The 19965-nt window shown below is 36.6% G+C and overlaps 1 protein-coding gene and 1 pseudogene across 1 annotated transcript in view; one reads left to right on the forward strand and one right to left on the reverse strand.

The window, feature by feature from the left end:
* Positions 1 to 5384, forward strand: part of LOC111150380 — a 40527-nt pseudogene extending 35143 nt beyond the window's left edge.
* The window catches only part of LOC111150439 (transmembrane protein 47), a 30320-nt gene continuing 12607 nt past the window's right edge, over positions 2253 to 19965 (reverse strand). The window contains exons 2-3 of the mRNA XM_022507904.1: positions 16056 to 16196; positions 2253 to 5662 (exon numbers count right to left, since the gene is read on the reverse strand). Of these exons, the coding sequence (XP_022363612.1) occupies positions 5484 to 5662; positions 16056 to 16196 (320 nt within the window). The 3' untranslated portion in view covers positions 2253 to 5483. The remainder of the gene's footprint in view (positions 5663 to 16055; positions 16197 to 19965) is intronic.

Raw genomic sequence — 19965 nt, forward strand, 5'->3', positions numbered from 1 at the left:
ATAGTGAGCTCAAGTCTGTTCAGACTTAAAACAATTTCTTTAAACTTTTCTTGTGAACCGTATTTTTATTTAAAAACAGGCTGTTTCTTATTTTACCTTTATAATGATAAATTCAAAGCTGCCAAGGGGCAGTCTTCAGTACCACTATCCCATATATGTAATGTATAATTATCTACTACATACGATTAGTATATATGGCTATTAGTGTGTGTGTGTGTGTGTGTGTGTGTGTGTGTGTGTGTATTTAGATACTATTTTCTTCATTAATTCTGGTCACATGCAGAAATTGAAGTATTCAAGGTTTTTGCTGGTTTGATGACATGATTTTCCAGCACTTGCTCCAAGTTTCCTTTATAATCATTATTCCTATGAAGTCATTCAACTTGGAAATAATTGCTTGCCAAAACTGAGTTCCTCTGGTGAACCACTCAACACAGCTTTAGTTTTATAAAGAACACCATTCTTTGTGTGCTGTTAATCTTGGCTTTGAAACACCACATATTATTCTTCCCTCTTGAACAGTTCAGCTCCTGTTCTCTTAGTTATACTTTGGAACTATTAGACTTACTGCTGGAATATAAATGTGTGAGTCACCCAGCTGGTGACTCTTCGAAAACGGATTTTCTAATTATAGATATATGGACTCTCTGCTCATAGCAACATGTAGTTGTTAAAAACATCTGAGGACTTCCCAAACAGTCTGAAGACCTGTCTCATATAAGAAAAACTGTTGGCATTTTATTAGATGGTGTTTTATTACTTCGTCTGATCTTAACTTTGGCATTAAGTAGCTATGATACCACAGTCCAATAGTTGTCATAAAAGTTAAATTATTCAAGTAAATTAGTGCTTCTAGTGAAAATACTAAGCACATAATTCTAATTTTTATTTGCTCTTTTAATCCCACCTAAGGTTCTGCTTCTGAAAAGCTATTAACAGGCCATGAGAATTCGATAAATTCAGAAATTCAGGTATTCAGTGGATTATTCTACAGAATAGAAAATGACTTCACTACCAATTTACTTTCTAACCCAAATGACTTAAACGGTATGCTGTATTGACATAGGATGGACCTGGCTTAATAAAAGAAACTGCTAACAGGCTATACGGCCATCATGGCAGAGCAAATTGAAAACGCTTTCCTGTTTCATGTTCACAATGAAATCTCTGAAGGCAAAGGATTTTCCCTTGTCAAATCAGAGCAAAGTTATGTCTCCATGTCCTCTGTATTCAGAGAAAGTGGGTCATGGATAATTCCCAAGCAGGACATGTTTGTAAAAGTGTTTTGCTCATAAGAATTCTACATACAAATGAAAGTTACTTTATCTTGAAAATGTAATACATCATATGAATGATGTTACTCCATCAAATTAGAGTATAAGGCCATTGAAAGTAAAAGTGATAGGAAATATTAGAATTTATGGCTGTCAAATATGCATACTTTTGAAAGTTTGAGATTAAATATAGCATAGGCTTGCAGATGATTTACAGTATTTTTTGGCAGAAAAGAGTTCTGTGAACCTTTCAAAATTTAAGGGTTCATAAGAGACATGAAAGGATATCCTAACAAAAATATGTACTTTTTGTTCAAACTGATTTTATCAATACAAGAAAATTTATTCAATTACATGTGGTTCTATTTAGCTCTTCAAGAAAAATTTCTGGCACCCATACAAGTGCATTTTATTGCCTCATTTAAATTTCCTTCCAAGTATACCCACCACTTATATACACAAACGTGATGCAAAATTTCCATTTTATGGATTTGTTCATATGCACATGCATGTGTGCATGGCAAATGGAGTGTACTTCTCTAATTAAAAATGAGAAAATAATGCAGGAGAGGCTGTTTTAACCTACCTTGCAAACACCGAAAACTAAACAAAATCCAAAACAGAGTATTGAGCCTTTTGCTACTCCTGTTTCTAATTGTGTCATTAAAGTATGAAAATCAATAGCTTGCCCTGTATCTCTTTCCTGTGCATTTCAAAAGAAAGCTTTAAAGAGACATTTAACATTCTTTCTTTCTCTTAGTGTTTATGTAACTGGCCTGCAAGGGACGGAAAGAATCTTGGGAGAGAGTATGAAACAAAAGCAGTTTTAAAAAGTTTTACATAAAATGAGCCATGTTATGGCAGGTTCTGTTTTCCAAGTAAAGTATATATTATAAAGGAGAACATCAACTTGCAGACATGTAATTTGGGAACCTGTTAATGAGTCTACACAGCAGAGAAGGCACAAGTCAAACCGCATCAGTGAAACCACTTTTATTTTTATTTTTTCCACATAGATAACTTCAGGTCAGCTACAAAAATCATGAAATGAAGAACCAATTGCGAAACTGCAAACTCAAAACCACTGGAGTGATAAACAGGATTCCCCCAGAGGACTGTTAGAAAAAATAACCAGAATACCATGGATTCATATTTAAGTAGTAAACATGTCATATATTTAAAAATAATAAATATAGAACAGCAGTAGAGAAACTATAGCATAAACAGCATGAAGTATAATTTTATTTTTTAAGACAGATGAAATTTCTAGGCACAGTTTTAGGCATTAAAGAGGACACAGAGGCATAGGTTAGTGTGCGCTGCTCTGTACAAAAATACAGTCTGAATAAATTACATTGCTAGCCATACAATTAGACGTCACTTACCAGTCAGTTCATTGCATGTTTAATAATATACAGGTACATGCTAATCCATATATATCATTTATATTTCAAACACATAGGTCTCTCTATATTTGTCTTTAAAATTTACATGTTGAACTTACAAAAAGCTAAATAGTTGTGCAAGAAATCCAAATAACTAGCCCTGCTGAGTACTTTATGCTCTATGTGTGTATGTACGTGTATATATCTCTTTAAGATAAACAATGGATTTATAGCCAACAGTTTTGCTTGTAAGAAACCATCAAGCAAACCTAAAGCTGCAAAGACATAATGTAGGTGAAAATTCACATGTGTTCATTCTGATAGATGAAACAGTATTTTGGATGAGCAACAACTTTCACGTTGTACTGAGCTTGTTAGTCATGAAATACTTTCAAATATTAGTGATGGTAGAAATATAACATAGGGCTCTTCACTGGGAAGGGGAGAAAAGTTATATAAGAAATCTACTTTTCAGTGTACTGCAAACATGTGTGCCTTAGCCTATAACATATTCTGTCATTTTCCAGCCTGTCATATTGACAGAGAATGAAAACTTGATAAGACTCGAGATGTGATATTGGTCTAACAGCACACTGCATCCTCTACTAGGACTAAGAAAAGTGCCTCATTGATGTCAGCACCAAAGTACTGTTCTTCCATTATTCAGGAATAAGGAGACTCTCTCACAATAGAGAGTGTTTAGTAGCCGAAATCCCTATCCAACAAATATCGTATTTCTCATGCTGCTCTGACAATATGCAATTAACTGCAAGACAGTCTGGCCCAGATTTTACTAGTTTTTAAGAACATTGCTTCAGAAGATTCTATAATACTAATACCTTTCCGGAAAACTTCTACCCAGTTTCTAGTTTCTTATGATTCTATGGAGAATCATATACTTTTACAAAGATTTCTCTCTAGGATGCATTTAATTACTTTTGTCTGTCATTGCTAAAGTAAGATTAAGCCTGGTTCTTTATATTTACTTTGTGATTCTATAGAAAAGTCACAAGATAGGAGGGTGTTTTTTTTAAGTGTTTGAATAATAAAATAGATTTTTTTCCCCCTGTTGTTTTGGCAACAGTTCTTAAGACAAGCTGAAAGCAGAACTCTGCTCTGGGAGGTAAAGCAAATGATTAAATACTATTGATGTGGTCCTGCTCTTAACAGATTTTGCAATACAATAGAACATAAGTGGGTTTTAAATGATTTTTCCAATGCTTCTTTCTGCAAAAGGGCCAAAACCAGGACATACTGTTTTAGTGTCTTTGTTAACAAAAATAACTATCTATAATTTTTATATTAGAACTGTATTATTTGATATAAAAATATGTTTATAATTAAACTATCCAAATTTGTATATTAAACAGGATTAATGCAAGTTTGCAGTATGAGATTAGCTGCAAACTTTTTCCCTATCATTAATATTTCCTTCCATTTGAACAGCCAACAAATGATTCCCTTAACATAAATCCATCATAAATGTGTGCACAAATCAGTTAGCCCATTAGTTAACTTCAGAGGACCAGGTGATAACCAGATGAATTCTACTCCTCTACTGAGACATTTAAACATTTCTATAAATCTATTGCTATTCTTTTATTTTTTAATAAAGACATTTAAAGTACTTGAAAAAAAAAGCAGCCTTCTATTTTACTGGAATTTTTAACAAAATGATCATTCTAATTGCTATTCTCTTTTGAACTACAGTGCTTACAGAAGAATCATGAATTTTCAGATTAACACCATTTCAATTTTTCTTCTTAAACAATTCTATTAAAACTTTCCAGTGAAACAGTAGAGAACATAGAGCAAAAGTTTTAAGGTATATGTACTTTTGTACAGTAAGTAAGTGTGAATACCAATCTAAGCCTCTTAACGTGTACAAGGTTAGTGTTCAAATCACTTCACTAGAGCAAATATTACTTTTATGTGTAATAGGCAAATGCATGTATAGGGTTAGGGAACAACTTATTACCATTTATACTAATGGTTCACCTTCTATAAAAATATTTAAGCTTGTTACATATGCACAATTATTTGCGGTAATGTTTGGTAAATGATTTAAAGGGTACTTAGGACAAAAGCAACTCATGCATATTTCTTTCTAGTTGCCCCAGGGAAAGTAGAGACTCTCAATTTTCCTCATTCTAGATATGGCTGAGGCACAACTGCTAACCACATAATGAAAAGCACATGTCTCCAAGACTTGACTCCCTTCCCGGGGAAAAGCTGATTGCCAAAGCATTGCCTCCCATTAAAAAAAAAGAGTATTCTTGAAGGTGGAATATGTACCCTGAACCAATTACATTCAGAACTTCCATTAGGTGCTGAAGGGCAGTTCACTTTTCGAAAGCTCACTCAAGCAAATAACCAATGGCCAATCTAGTCATTGGGTGGGATAAGCAGGAGACAAGGACTCTAACAGTGGAATCCTTGTCAGAGCAAAGGAACTTCTAAATGTTGCTTATGCCAGCTGCTCCCCTGCAGGCAATAGGAGATTCAGGCATTTCTCATTCCAACTAGTTTCTCACAATGGTTGCTGTCATATAGACCCTTCACTTGTCAAGAAAAATGACATGAACATATTTGAAGTTTGCAGCATTTGCCTATGTCTAATCAGCTCTCTTAATTTGTGCAGGTCCCTAAAATGGATGTAAAAGCTGGTTATGATGTTGACAGCCAAAAGGCAAAAGATATTAAATCAACTGAGCAAACTGCCTGATGCTCCACAAGTGTTTTAGAAAACAGTGAGTTAGAAAAGATACAGACATAATCCATTTGTTGGATGGTTGGTTGTTTTTAAAATCTCAGACTGTTGGTTCTAGTAGTAGTCTTCGTAGTTCTTAGGGTTCAGGCAATAAAGGATGGCACCCCCAAACGAAAATATAGTTGCACCCCAGGCCAGGCCATAACCCCAGTTGAACTCATGGTAAATTTTCAAGCTCACAGTTTCAATGAACTTGATTGGGTAAAGGACCAGGCTGCAAACCTGTAAAACAACTGAAAGAAAAGCAAACAGAAATTAGAAAAATGTTATTTGCAGGAAATAAAAGGGTACAACATATATACATATATATATATATATATATATATAATTCTCATATATATATATGAGAATTACTTTGTAATCAAATATAAAAGCCAAAAAATTTGAAGGACTGCTTGTTCTAGATGGTATACCTGAAAACATTAACATTTTTTTCTTTAACACTGTTTCACAATATAGTAAGAATTACTGTTAGTAATTAGTAACTCACAGTAATAGTACGATGAAATAATTAGTGCAATAATTTACAAGAGCATAGTGATTATCACTTTATAGACATACATATATAAGCATCACTATTATGCAAGTAATACTGTAAGTTCAACTGTTCCACTATACAAAACCTGTAAATAGTTTCCCGAGAACAGTGATCCCAAATAACCCAAACTCTTGCTATTTATTTACGCTCTTAAGGAATTGAGGAATTCAAATTCATTTGTACTGATGAAAATAGTTAAGCTGTGATTTTAAGACACACTTTTCTTGCTGTTGCTTCTCAATACCACAACTGAGCCAATGATTCTAGCAATTCTTACTGTGATGTCTTTTGCTTATATTCCTCTGATCAAAAATGATTTTCATTCCTTTCCTCTCATCCTTCAAAAGGGGCTCTAAAGAAGCCACATCCAATTATACTTTTGTATTAGATATAATAGATGACATTTATATATTCATTCTTCATCTACTTTCAAAAAAGAAAGAAATCAGACACGTGGGTGGCTCAGTTGGTTAAGCTCGGGTCATGATCCTGGAGTCCCCAGATCAAGTCCCACATTGGGCTCCCTGCTCAGCAGGGAGTCTGCTTCTCCTTCTACCCTCCCCCCTTTCATGCTCTCTCATATAAATAAATAAAATCTTTTTTAAAAAAAGAATGAAATCAATGAAGGCATAGGAAGGAGCTAATGGTACTGAAAACATCAGTGAATGCTGGGTACTACCTCAAGCACAAAACTCAGCTATTCATTCTTAGCTAACTCTCACTTCTTAAGTCAGTTGACAGTCACGGCTAAAGGGGAACTGTGATGAGTCATACATAACAAAATAAAACAAACCAATTCATCAGGAAAGGGAAGGGTTGTTGTTTTTGCTTATAAATATAAAATTAAAGTGGCCCTTATCCTGTGGCTATTTCTATATGGGAGGCACTAGATTACACAAGAGATGATGGCTTCCATTCAAAATCTTCACTGCATATTGCATCAACTATTATATAATTTCTACTTCATTTAAATCAGCTTAACTAGAATTTATGGGATGCGTCTGCCTCATTCTCTACTATAGAACAGCTTCCACCCTTAAGAAACAATCTTAAAAAATCTGCAGTACCATGTACTATGGGGCAGGGATTGGCAAACAACCAAATCTGGTCTGCTGTCTGTTTTTGAAAACAAATTTTCTTGGAACACAGCCAGGCTCATTCATTTATGTACTGTCTGCGCTATAACAGCAAAGTTGAGTAGATGCAAGAGAAACTATGCAGCTCACGAAGTCGGGAGCACTTACTCTCTGGCCCTTTATAAAAAAAGTTTGCCAACCCCTGATACATAAAGTAAATGTTTAATCAAAATGATTATTATTTAACTCATCTTAAAAATACTGTAAATTCCAAAAGTACAACAAACGTGAACAATTAAAGTGACAAGAATAAAATGTGATATGGTAAAAAAAAAAAAAAAGATACAGTTTATTAGATTTTTTTAAAAAGAGCAGTAGGGGGGGCACCTGGGTGGTTCAGTCCTTAAGCATCTGCCTTCGGCTCACGTCATGATACCAGGGTCCTGGGATCGAGCCCCGCATCGGACTCCCTGCTCAGTGGGAAGCCTGCTTCTCCCTCTCCCACTCCCCTAGCTCGTGTTCCCTTTCTCACTGTTTCTCTCTCTGCCAAATAAATAAATAAAATCTTGAAAAAAAATAAATAAAAATAAAAAGAGCATTAGGATGGATAGTGTGTTTAATTAAACTGGAGTTTTGTGCTTTAAAGTCTATGTTGGTCTATTCTCAGTACCTATAAAAGATCCATGTTACCAATATGATTCATGTTCTCAGGAAGTCTACATTAATGGTCCTCTCTCTAGCATAACACTGATGAACTCCAGAAAACACATGAGGGTGAGATTGCACAAAATCATTCCATTCTAAAAGGTTCTGACTAGGGGTCAAGTAACATTTCTGGAGCCAGATATAAGAATTTGAAACACTTTTACCATGTAGGTCAACACTGCGCCTGCCACACTTCTGCACTATAGAGAATGGATGGAAAAATAGGTCCATATAAAATGAGAATCTCTTGGCATCCAAAATGGAAATCAGAACTTGTTTATAGTTTAAAAATCTCAGAAAATGTTTTAAGTCATTGTTAGGACAACTGACAGCTTATTATGTAACCCACACTTGCTCTACTTCCAGCCAGTAAGTGCTAAATGTGTATTAAAAAAAAAAAGTCAGCTGGCTCTGTGACTTTGTGAGGGAAAGGGTGCTTTCATGTATTAAACGTCTTAAAACTAACAAGAAGTCAATTACTATCAACCATGAAGTACAGAAAAAAACTGCAAAGTTAGTAAGTTTAAAAAAAAAAAAGGCATTTCTCCTCAAGCTTCTATACTCTGGTAACTAGTCAAAGCATGACTGATCCTACCAGTAGATGACTGAAATATAAATGTGAATTAGGAATAGTCATTCATTTACTCATTCAATAAATGTTTGAACCAAGTGGTACAGTTTAAGGCATTGGTAACAAAAGTTGCTACCCTCACAGGGAGGCAGTCCATTGGTAACTAGGCAGAGAATATGGCAGATATTGTCAAGACACATGAAAATATAAGAATGCCAGAAAACCAGATAGAGGGATGCAGGCTGCTCTTTCAGATCAAAAGCTGAGGAAAGCCTCTTTTCGGTTGCGGGGCGGGGGGGGTCATCTGAGCACAGACCAGAACAAAGTGAGGGTGCAGGTCAACTGAGTGGGGTAAAGGGCAGAGGCAGTGCAGAACCCCTGACTCAGGAGCAGGCCAGTGGCAGCGGGCCATCAGTAAGGACGCTGTAGCTGCCGTACAGAGAACGAGGCAGAGCACAGCAGGACATGAGATGGAAGAGAGAAGCAGGGGCCCATTTAGGGATGGCCCTGTGAACCATGGGTGGGGGTCTGGATTTTATTCTCAGTGTGATGGACAACTGCTAACGGAGTTTGAGCAGAGAAGTAATAACTAATCTGAATTCTATTCTAGGAGGATTAAATGGGTTCTTGTGTGAAACAGCCAGTCCCTAGGGTGAGTTGTCTACCTAGACTGCTTTTAATATTCACTTCAATGTGTTTTATTTAGCAAATATTTGGCCTCCATGGTATAGCACAATGACATAATTTCCCACTAGTGGAAAAGTGGAAATACAACTCCATTAGGCTCCTCCAGCATATTCTCCTGAACAGCTTTCTTAGAGATAAAGCTTTATTGTGTTGTAGCCAGATGAAAATTACCCCAAAATGCTTTATGCCTCTGAATTATTTTACTCTCTTTAGAATCACTGAGAGAAAAGCATGTAATAGCAAAACTGAGAAAAAAAAATATATAAGCCTGCATTTGTAAATAACTTTTTCCACTTAATAAAAATACACAGAAGCAGGTAAAAATGCCTCGTTGCCTTTTATAGATGCTATGAAGGCAAAAACAAACACACAAACCAAGGCCAGAACTCAAGAAAACATCATCACACTTACATTTCTACTTTCCTACCAATCAATGAAACATAATACGGACGGGCTTTGGATTCTCTGTGCTCTACCTCAGAGGCAACGTAAGTGAAGTCATGTAGCATTTTAGAATTTGAAGGGAGTTTGAAGTTCATTGTATACTTCTCTCCATTTTTTTGAAAATAAGTAACGAAACTACTAACCATGAAATTGTGTGGGGAGAGGCATGACAAGAACTTAGAAGTACTGATTTTTGTCTTACGTCTAGTTTTCTTTAAGGGGCTATTTTTCAGCGCTTTCAATGCTGAAACATTGAAAACATTCAATACTGAAATATTCAATACTTTCATTTAAGGGGATATTTCAACAAACACTTATTGGATGTTGACTGTGTGGCAGGTGAAAGGGATCAGACAGACAGGACATGGCTCTTGGCCGGTCATATTTCATACTCTATGGTGAAAACAGACACATAGATAATTACAAATGAATGTGTTCAACAGTAAGAGCAGAGGCATGTTCACTGACCCATTAACTACACATTTCCTGAACTCTAACGATATCCCAAACACCATTTCTGCCTGGATAAAGAAAGGAGGGCTTCCAAGAGGAAGCACCATTGGAACTGATTCTTGAAGGATGGACAGGACTTGATCAGAAGATAAAAACAAAAAGACCTCTGGTAAAAAAAAAAAAAAAAAAAACAGCAGCCTGTATAGAGCTTAGCAGTATAAGAGGATGTGCCTGTAGAAAATTCACGAGGTTGGAATAAAGGGTGCATTCCCATGGAAAGGTTTGGCTCAGACTATAAAAGGCTTAGTGTGTCATAAAAGTAAGAGACTGGTTTCTACAGGGAGACATCTCAGAGGTTATTTGAATTGTAGATGCTATTCGTGCCCTACCCGTATGCTCTCATCTTCGTCACTCCAGTACATGTTAGCCTGACTTCCAACTGTCAGCAGCACCTGCACTTTGCCTGACTTTTCTTCTGGCCATGAAAGCTACTTTGCCTGACTGCGGGGCAAGCCTGTTGTTCTGGGAAAGTAACACTCCTGGCTCCCTTGCATCACCTCAGCCCTTACCAATGACTCTCAGAATCTGGTTTCTAAACACCCCAGTTCTCTAGTCCTTCCAATGAAATAACTGAGCTGTATGTTGTAAACCAGTTTCCAGAATTTTTCCACAAAGTTTAAGCTCTAGCTGCCTTCAGCAACAACTGGTTTGATAATGTCCTCTTTCTTGCCTACCTTCCCTTCTCTGTCTCACTTTCCGTATCCCTGCTTTTGCCTCCCAGACTAAGTACTTGAACTTGTTTCCTTGTCTTAAATTCTTCCTCTGGGGAAACCAACAGGACAAGTGACAACACCAGCTGTGTATTTGAGAACTGTACCTCATGTGTTTGTGTGCAAGACAGACTGTAAGCGGGAAGGAGACTAGAGATGGGAGGCCCCTAGGAGGCTAGTCAATGCATGGATACCTGTACGCAGTGATGACTGAGCTGACACCAGCGGGAAAGAAAGGGAAAGAAGCTGAAGAAAAGGCAGTAAAAGAAAAACTCAGTAACTGGATTCTAGGAGAGGGAAAGGAAGGAGTCACATAGATAGTTTAAGTCAGATATTATTGAAAAATAAAGTAGGGGAATTTCCAATCTGGAAATGGAGATGTTTCACTTGAAGAGTTATGCCCTCAACTAAGTCAGTAATGGTGGTTCATGAAAAGAAACTACGGACTTAGGAGATTAATTTAGAGACAGAACTGATAGGACTTACCAGGCAAGTCTCTAAATACAGAATATTTACAAAAAGAAAATGGTAATTTGGAGAATGAAAACATTTGCCCATGAAGGGTTAATATGAAGTGATCTTCTTTTCCTTTTTATTCTTTTTTTAAAAGATTTTACTTATGTATTTGAGAGAGAGAGTGAGTGCGTGAACAGGCAGAGGGCAGAGCTAGAGGGAGAGAGAGAGAAGGAGTCTCCCCGCTGAGTATCAGAGCCAGGGCTCAATTCCAAGATCCTGAGATCATGACCTGAGCTGAAGGCAGGTGCTTAACCGACTGAGCCACCCAGGCACCCACTTATTTTCCTTTTTAAATTTAATCCGTAACTACCGAGAATCATGGTACATATGAAATTAATTACTGGCATTTATACTATAAATTGTTCTAGCCAAAGGGTAGTTCAATACTGATAAAGATCTGTGAATAGAATACCTTTTTAGTTTGAAATCGAAGCTGGACATTGGTTTTTCTGCCAAAATCTAGAACCAAAATACCTCCAGGCACCTCATTGTATAACAGGATGGTGTGTAGGGCGACAAAACGCAAGTCTCTAATCAGAGACAGCTCAGAGGTAGAAAGCAGTTGCAGGACCATGGAGGAAAAAAAAAATCACCATTCTGTACAAACTTTCATTTACAGAAGGATTTTTGCAGATAGAACAGAAAAGAAGTATCTTTAGTAAAATTAGTAGGGATTCTGTTATTTAAAATCTGAATTAGAAGACTGAAAATATGCAATTTGTACCAAAGGCCCTTTTAAGAGGCCTTTATATCATCGTAAGTTCCAGTGGAGCATAAAACAGATCTGCAAAACCAGACAATAAAAGAAAAGGACCGAGAAAGAAGCAGCCCCTTTAATTTCACCAACTCTTAGTGAGAACTAGATGTAACTTATAATCCCATCATATATAACCTATTGTTATCAGTTACACAGTAAGAAATATGTTATAGTCCTCTGTATTGGAAATGTACACACTTTCACGATGCACTATGATTCAGTCACATTGCACTGATCAATGTGTGGTTATTAGGACATTTCTAGTTGCTTACTTCCTTCAGGTGTTGCCCCCCAAAAATGGAGTAACTGGAGTTATGGGATGAACTCTAGCTGCAGCACACAGCTGGCAGCTGAATTCAAACTTCAAGGCTGATTCTGCTCTTGTTTTGCTATGTGTTAGGCATGTCCAAGTAAAGATGAATTGAAACCCTGGCCCTGCAACTGATTCCTGGGGAATCACTTAACCTTTCTGAACCTATTTCTTCAGTGATAATATGGCAAAAGTAAATACCCAATCTTAAGATTGCTGGGGTCAGAAAGAGTATATGCTAAGTGTCTAGCAGTGTTACAGGGGGTAGGTGCTCAATTAATTATTGTTGTCAACCTTATTATTACAGATAGTATCTTATTCTGAAGTTCAGACTTCTAGGACCAGTGAATGAAAGAGTTGTGGAACATGGGACAATGTTTTAGATGGGCTGTAATGATGACAAGCTCTTAGCAATTCTTGTAAATATTCAGGTGGATAACAACCCTCCCCCCTACCAAATTAGGAACTTCAGGGACAAATGGAAGATGAAAAATCTTTAAAATATGTTTGGCTGCCTTTATGAGATTTAATCATCAGCTTTTAAGTAAATACCTTTGGAGTATATAATCTAACCCCAAGGCAGTATACCTACATATTAGAGATGCCCCACAAGTATTTGTTAAATAAGTGAATAAAAACATGAATAAATTCTTGAGCTGTTTTGGTCTGAGCTTTGTGCTCACATGAAACTTGCTACTTCATAAATTGCCAAGAGAGAAATGGTTTAAGAAAAATTGCACTACAGTTAGCTAGTTGTTCACGTGCCTGTTTTTCCCTGTCAAGTTATAAGCCACACATGCCTTCGTCATCTTTCCAGCATTCATTCAACTATTTATTGCGCACCACATTGTACTGGGCATAGCACTTCGTGCTGAATTAATTATGTAGTCCAGTGTAGAGATGTTTCTAAGTGGTAGTGTTATGTTTATTTTGATTTTATGTACTGCATGTTTCAGCAGAAGAAAAGATTATTTCTTCGCTGAGATACGCTAACATTCTCTGTGTGTCAACACCAAGATAAGGCTGGGTATTATTTGAAAAAAAAATTTGAGAAAAGAAGAGAAACAATGACTATTTTCAAGCACATCAAGGTGAGAAAAAAGGGGAAATGGCCCCAAATACACATTTACAAAGAATCACTAAACTGAATTACAGGTGAGACAGGCCAACCAAGAGAATAAGTATGTTTACTATGAAGCAAGTGAAATAAACAGCCATGATTCTTGCTAGCATTGTTTCAAGTGGGCAGATTTTCCAAATTTGTTACTTTTACGCCCAAATCAATAATGGATTATTATGTGTAATGAGTACCTTTTCCAGAAATCAGCTACAGGCAAGTCTTTAATGGGTTCTCAGATGGGAGAGAGAAACCTTTTCATGATGTTTCAAATAACCAGTAAGTTTTTACCTTGTTTTATGCAAAGAGAACACTAAACTAATGGTTATTTCATTAAAAAGCTTCTATAAGCACAGTGTCAAAAGAGAATGAGTAAAATTAAATCTCAGCACATGTACATTTTAAAAATGTAGCAGTGTAATGCTTGTTTTAGGTCTCAGCTGGTAGAATATATGAACATTGCTGTAGGATTCCTTTTATTATTTTATAATTTACTAATACTTGTAGTAGCTAGAGCTAAATAGGAATCTTTACTTTGACCAAATCCATTACCTTAACTTATGGTCATTTACAGTATGTTTTCTGTTACAATCAGTACTTATATTCACATTCTCATAAATTTTGCTATACTTGGGAAAACTGAGGTTTTTAAGGAAGAACTAGAAACTCCTAGTTATTTTTCTAAGCATGTTTAGAATAGGTGCTATAAACAAGGGGTTTCTTTACAGATTCTGTGCATGCTATTATGTGGTAAGTTAAAGTCTAAATGAGACAGTAACTGGGTAGCACCATAATATTGGATATTTATAAGAGAATGTCTAGAGAACCTCTATACTTTCTAAAACCAGAAATATCTGAGTGTTCTAAAGATTATTCAAAACATAATTCCAGTTTTAAGGAATGGTATATCATTTCAGAACAATTTATCAAGAAATTCTATCACAATTATCTTATCACTATGTTAATAAATCCTAGCTGTAAAGACAAATTTATACTAAAATTAAAATGTCTAAGATATTTCATTCTAAGAATAGAAAGATCCATGCTAAATCCATGAACCAAGATATAAACAAGAGAACTGTGATGGAATCTTTAGAAGAATCTTCATGGTGTACTAAATGATTCACAATAGAGATCTTTATTACACAGGAGATCAACAAAAAAATGAGTAGTATTGCCACTGCCTAAGACTTCAAACTATTTTTGTAATGGTGTTTTCTATTCCATTAGAAAGTGTCTGTGATGCTATTTAGCTAGTTTTGTGGGTCTCTTAATACCATGTTCCGTCCGTAAGAGGCACCTAATGAACGGCTGAATGAATGAATGAGTCAGTAGTGAATAAGCCACTAATTCAAAATTCAGTAGCCTCCCAGCCCCGGCTCTGACAGTAGCTACTACACAATCTCGAGCAAGTCACTTCAGAGATTTGACTTAGATGTACTTCAGCCCTCTGGACCTTTGTTTTCATAACGCTTACATTCCCATCAGTTCCTGGGTATAAAAAAATGAACACAAACAGCAGGGGGCAGCAGAATACTTCTGATCTTATATTTTTAGATCAAACTATACTTCAAATCCTGAGAAATTTCATCTGTTCCCATCTTTAAACAGCTTAAAAAAAAAATCCATCTAACAGCCGAGACGGTTCTGTCAGTGTCTTCATTATTGACAGTCACAGGGGCTTATTTTGCAGTCTTCAAATCAGCTGTGACTGATAGGATAAATTGAAGGCACCACCAAGAATATTTCAGTTTGGATCAAAAAGAACAATATATCCAAGGCTATTCTTATAAATGAAAATTAAAACACATTAATGGATTGGGCTTTTAGTCTTATAAACCCCCTTTCTAAATAGTTCCCTGATTTTAGCAAAACCTCCACCCTATCTTGCTTGGTATTTTCATCCAAGCTGTGCGTGCTTCATAGGACAAGGGCTGTTTTATTAACAACTATGCCAGTGACCGCATACAACTGAATTGTTTGATGATTCAACTTATACATCATCATTTTTCATTACAAGCATGTTTGTTTCCAAACAGATTTAGAACTTTAAATATATGGGAATTTTTTCCAGTCTCATGTCAGAAAAAAATAATGTTGCCTTAAGATCACCAAGCGGGGGACGCCTGGGTGGCTCAGTTGGTTAAGCAGCTGCCTTTGGCTCAGGTCATGATCCCAGTGTCCTGGGATCGAGTCCCACATCGGGCTCCTAGCTTGGCGGGAAGCCTGCTTCTCCCTCTGCCTCTGCCTGCCGCTCTGTCTGCCTGCGCTCGCCCGCGCTGTCTGTCTCTCTCTCTCTCTCTGACAAATAAATAAAATCTTAAAAAAAAAAAAAAAAAAGATCACCAAGGGGGCAGTGAAAGGTGGGGTAAAAAGCTGAATATGAAGACGGTTGGTAAATACATCTGCTGCAATTCATAAGGCAACAGCCCTGTCAAGAACTATGACTTATTCATGTTTTAGTTAGAAGTTTAGAAATTGCCACTGTGCTCTGAAATGCTTAACAAACTGAAAACTAATAATAAGACAAACCCTTAATCAATTTACCTTAAAATATAACAAATGCCTCTCAATTTTTATGTAATGCAGCAACCCCATACTGCTTTTGCCTGAGAAGAGAGGGGTGGTAGAAAGGTTCCTGCAACTTGAATACCAGTTTGAACATAATAAATATGTATTTACCTGCTGCAAAAAGCATGACAGCAACAGGTCTGTAGAAGCGCCTTCGAGATCCCACGCAGATAGAAATCAAACCCACCAGGAATGCAATAAGAATGATGGCAGCACCGCCCAAGAGTAAAGCCAGAGTAGCAATCTGCCAATCTGGAAAGAAAAAAAGAAAGGTTTTGCTTTTAAACAGTCTGTCCTCAAAGAATCAACAGAATGATGTTCAGCAGTCTGTACCTAGCTACAATGAAATACATGGGATCCGGCTGCACGCTAAGCATCCTTTGGGAACTGAACTGTTTTGCAACAAAAATTACCATAAACGTCCTTTTTCAGAAAAGTCTCTTATGCTAAGCTCAGCAGTGTCTTTAGGCCAGGGGTTTGCCACACTTTCCAAGGATTCTACTAAGCCTTCATGGTAAATTGGGTATCCTTTCCATATCCTATTTTCATTATTTTATTGTTTTCTCTATTGAGCTATAAAGTTCACAAATCTTAAATATGAATATCGAGACTATGATGACATTTTATATATATTCGTATGCCCATATACCACCACCCACATTAAGATATAGAACATTTTTGTCACCGGGGTTCCTTCGTGCCCCTCCCCAGTCAATAATCATCCTCCCACCCAGGCTACTAAGGGACATATATCACCTTGGATTCATTTTTGCCTATTCTTAAACTTTATGTAAATGGTATGAACTCTTTTGTGTCTGGCTTTTATGTCTGTGATACTGATTTTGTGTCTGGCTTTTACGTCTCTGATATCCACCCATGTTGTGTGGCAGTAACACACTCCTTCATCCTTTTTTTTTTTCCTGTCCTTTCCTGTCTAGCCTTCCTTCTCCTTACCGCACCCCCAACCCCCCCAAAAACCAAGTTTTTATTTGCCAGTCTTCCCTAAAACAACTCCCCTGGCAAAATGGCATCAGGAGAATTTGTTGCTGTTTGTCCTTTCCTCCTCTCTTTCATTTCATTTTAATCTCACTGTGGTATTTACCACAAGGCTGGTTTGTGAAATTAAGTATTCCCAGAGAGCCAGAATGTACTCTAAATAGCTGTTGGCCCCCTGTCTTCATTCATACGTGGAAACAGCAAGCATATATTGACCACATGCTACATACAGGTCTCTGTACATGGATACTGTGAGTCTCCCATATGCTGAGTGAAACGTAAACCTCACAGAAATGCATCTGTCATTTCTTATAAAGATATAGAAATAGCATGACAGAAAATTGGCCCATTTCCCATTCCATAAGAAGAGGAGAATGTTCTCTAAGAAGTATAGCAAAGTGAATATATGAAAGCACTATCCAGTTTAAGAAGCATCACAAAAAAAGTTATTGTGCAGAACATTCTTCAGTGGGGGTCCTTTGGAAGTCCCAGACTGCCTCTTCTGGTCCTCACTGTAATGTACGTGCAGAAAATGAAAATAGACTTTAATCCATGGTTAAATTGCAAAGTAGTCTATGCAAAGTCAAGAACTCATGATATTTTGATGCTGCACTCTGAAATTATCCCTCCACAAAGCTTTCAAAGCGCACTGTTTACCACTGTAGGATAGGGGATGAATGGAGGAACCTATAAAACCCTAGGATTTTCTTCTCTTCTTTACACTTATATCTCCTCCTTAAGTGTCCTCTCCCACATCCTTGCCTTCTAATAAATTCTGGATTTATAACTGGCACTGACAGAACTTGCATTGCATTCAGGAAACAAACAAACAAGGGGAAAACAGAAAAAAATCCACACTTCTAAAATATAAAGGTGAATCGCAAGAAAGTAGAGAGCATTTTTTATGCCATCTATTTGTAACAAAGCCATATAACTTCAAACAAAAGTATATCTGGCTTTCAACTAGAGTTTAAAAGGATAGCCATACTATGGATTTTTTATTCCATAACAGCATGTAGCTTTGAAATAAAAAAACCCCAAAGAATAATCCTTACATTTGGAAGTCTATAAATTTCTTTGAAAAAGTTTATACATAGCACAATTATTTTTTACTTTAACATAACAAAAATTCTTCTGAAAACTTTTAAGTTGAAATTTCTGAATAAGTAAAATTTTCATTGTATTAAAGTGTTTAGGGTACAAAAAATATACTTCCATTCATTAATCAAATTCTTTAAGAGAGACTATGTGGAACACTGTCTAGTTGGACCATTATTTTTATAACATGTTTATTACTCTTAGCATCTCCAAATTCCTTTAAATAAGAATTTTTACAGAATCAATTTTAAGTCAAGATACAACCTAAATATTCACTCACTTCAAAAAATAGCTTAAAAGACTGCTTTTCTGGTAAGTTCTTTAACACAGCCCAATATGTATGCATAAAATGCCACACATTTGACTACTTCCACTTTTAATCCAAAAGAAAAAAAGGAATTTTGTTCACTTTTCTCTACTTTAAATATCCTCAAAGAATAGATAAAACACATGTATTTATTTGCATTTTGTAAAAACAAACTAAGACAGAAAAAAATTGGCAAAATTTTCCCATAAAGGGCCAGACAGTAAATATTTCAGTTTTATGGGTGACGGTCTGTGTTGCAACTACTCAACCTCTGCTGTGTAGTGTGAAAACAGCCATAGACAATATGTAAATGAATGAGCATGGCTGTGTCCCAATAAAACTTTATCTACAAAAACAGGTGGTGGGTTAGTTTTGACCCTCTGGCTAAAATTTACTGACCTCTGGTCTGTACTTTATGTACCATTTAAAAATGTTGAATTTTTTTCTATGTAAAGGTCTCTCAGGCAATAATAATTTCATAATAAAGTCAATTTGATAAATGCGTAATAAAGGTGTGCAAAGTGATGCTGATCCAATTTAGCAACCGAAAAGTACAAAAAACACAAATCTCACAAAATGTCGAATCTCCTTAAAATAATAATACTTCATGTCATAGAGAAAACCAATAAAATGCAATAGAAGCCACCAGAACAACACTTATTAAAAGGGACTAGAACCTAATTAGGAAGGGAACCACTTACATCACAGGAAGTAGTTCTAAAAAGTAAGTGAATACAACCAGTTCTCATTTTCTTCCTTTTTTTTTTTTTAAAGATTTATTTATTTGGGGAGGGGAGGGGCAGAGGGAGAGGGTAAGACCATCTCAAGGACATGGCTGAGCACGGAGCCCAAGGCAGGGCTCCACCTCATGACCCTGAGATCATGATCTGAGCTGAAACCAAGAGTCAGATTGAGCCACCCAGGAGCTCCTTTATTGTCTTCTAAAAGTCCTGTATCTCTCTATCTATTTTTAGTACTGAGGGTTGTGACTTAAGAAAGTCATACTAGACATAAAGTCAAAAAGGCATATCACACTGTAATACTGTTACCCTTCCCTTTGGTCCTTAACCATAGATAATGCCTGTTCACACAGAGAAGCCATTTTATTTTATGAAAGACTAGAATTAGGCCATGTCTGCCACGGCCTGGCCAGAAGCTGGGGCTTAGACTGAAGTATTGAGCCCATATCTCTCATAGACAGTGCCAAGTTTTGAGATTGTTGTCATTATAGCCATTTGGAATGATTCACTCAGGCAGGATGCCCAGGACCCAAGCTTTAACTCGCTGATCAGCTGAACAATTAGGAAGCCAAAAACTGGTTCGATAAGGCTACCATAGTCAGTGAGATCCAGGGCACTTTTCCCGGCTGAGCACTAGGTATTCTGAAGCTGAGAACAGTGCTTGTGGCATCATGCCTCTTTCAGGAAACAGAATCCTCTGTCCAAATATTGGGGCCTGCCTGCCTTACAGGTGAGCTAAAGTCAGGGACCATGTAGATCGGACTGATACCATTTCCTCTTTCTTGTTGAACAAGACTAGTATACAGAGAATTCTAAAAGTGAAAAATAGTTCTATAGATACCTAGCAATAGCCATTAAAACAATATACTCTGGGCTTCAT

The sequence above is a fragment of the Enhydra lutris genome, unplaced genomic scaffold (genome assembly GCF_002288905.1).
Source record: "Enhydra lutris kenyoni isolate GAN:26980312 unplaced genomic scaffold, ASM228890v2 scaffoldscaffold23, whole genome shotgun sequence".
Classification (NCBI taxonomy): Eukaryota; Metazoa; Chordata; class Mammalia; order Carnivora; family Mustelidae; genus Enhydra; species Enhydra lutris.